The sequence below is a fragment of the Aplysia californica genome, unplaced genomic scaffold (genome assembly GCF_000002075.1).
Source record: "Aplysia californica isolate F4 #8 unplaced genomic scaffold, AplCal3.0 scaffold00256, whole genome shotgun sequence".
Taxonomy (NCBI): domain Eukaryota; kingdom Metazoa; phylum Mollusca; class Gastropoda; order Aplysiida; family Aplysiidae; genus Aplysia; species Aplysia californica.
In genome coordinates this window covers 227,425-228,876 of record NW_004797526.1, presented here as the reverse complement: position 1 = coordinate 228,876, position 1,452 = coordinate 227,425, and the positions used below count along the sequence as shown (strand labels likewise).

Genomic DNA, 1,452 nt, shown 5'->3' with positions numbered 1-1,452 from the left:
AGTCAATGTCACAAATTAATAAACAAAAGTGTTTGAACAACCCAAACCTGCGTTAATGGAAGACAGAAAATATCGGCCTCTCTTCTTGCCAGGTCAACGTTCTATAACAAATTATTAAGAAAATATTATAGTCTGGGAAACACCGAATGGACAACTTGTCAACCTCATTACACAGAAACAAATTGGCGAATTACCCTGATGTTTTGCATGTGCCTCTAAATTTAAAAAAACCCAAAACAACAACAACAAAACCCAGCAAAAAAACAACAACAAAATCTCGATTTTCGTGCAGAATATGCAACACATATAAGAGGTGTTTTTAAATAAAAGATAATCATTAGTATTTAATAACAGTGTGCGAAAGTATCTTTTATTAAAACAAGAAAGGTAGTTGAGTGTAAGCTTTTTGTTTGTTAATGTTGTTGTTTTTTAAAACTGACGGCATGTACCGCAAGACTGAGTTGTTTTCAGTCCAGCGGTTAGTACTGTAGGTGACAGTAGGTTTATTTAGAGTGACTATTATTGTGATATACAATGAGTAAAATTCCTTTCATATATCTTCATAGTCTGTTAGATCGCATGCATTCCAATTTGCTGACGCTTTTTCATTAATCACCATGGTTAGATTACAGACCAAATTGATTGTTGCCTTAAAACTATTGAAAAATGTCTCCAAAGAAGCTGATCGATGCCTTCTCTTTTATTCTATAACACATTCCTAAAAAAGGACAAGACATGTATGTGTAAATATATATGGAGAGGGTTCTGCCTATGGACCTGCACCTGGGGATGCCAGGGGGGGGGGGGGGGGATGTCCAGTGACATGCCCATTAGTGCTTCAAATTGAGCGCTCTCTTGACCCCCGGTTGTGGGTTTGACCAAACTTTATCCTATATATTATGTCAGGATTTTCTTTTCTTACTCCAAAGCCTGGATCAATAATTCCCTTGAAGGCTTACCCTTGTGCAAGGAAAAATCTTGGGACTGAGCACAAACTTACATTTATTTGTTGAAAAGTCACTGAGCAAATACAGAGCTCTGTTTTTTTGTAGCTGTCTGTATTACAGTAAAGCAACGCTGATCTCACCTGTATCAGATCAGTATTACAGTAAAACAGTGATGAACTCACCTGTATCAGATCAATATTACCATAAAACAATGTAGATCTCACCTGTATCAGATCAGTATTACTATAAAACAATGAAGATCTCACCTGTATCAGATCAGTATTACATTAAAACTCACCTGAATCACGAGCCAGCCGCCACCGTCGGTTTTAGTATCGCAGACAACTTCCATTCCATTGTAAAGATGAACAACTGGACGAGGTTCAGAACCGTGCACGTCAGCACATGTTTCGAACTGAAGATAAATCCACACAGAGAGAAAGACAGTCAGAGAGAGAGAGAGAGAGAGAGAGATCAGAGAGCCAGTGAGAGTCAGGGAGAGTTA

At 37.9% G+C, this 1,452-nt stretch overlaps 1 protein-coding gene across 1 annotated transcript in view; it reads right to left on the bottom strand.

Annotated features, from left to right (window-relative positions):
• Window positions 1-1,362, bottom strand: part of LOC101846078 (ficolin-1) — a 13,988-nt gene extending 12,626 nt beyond the window's left edge. The window contains exon 1 of the mRNA XM_005100680.3: window positions 1,246-1,362. Coding sequence (XP_005100737.1) covers window positions 1,246-1,299 — 54 coding nt within the window. The 5' untranslated portion in view covers window positions 1,300-1,362. The remainder of the gene's footprint in view (window positions 1-1,245) is intronic.
• Window positions 1,363-1,452: the final 90 nt, after the last annotated feature.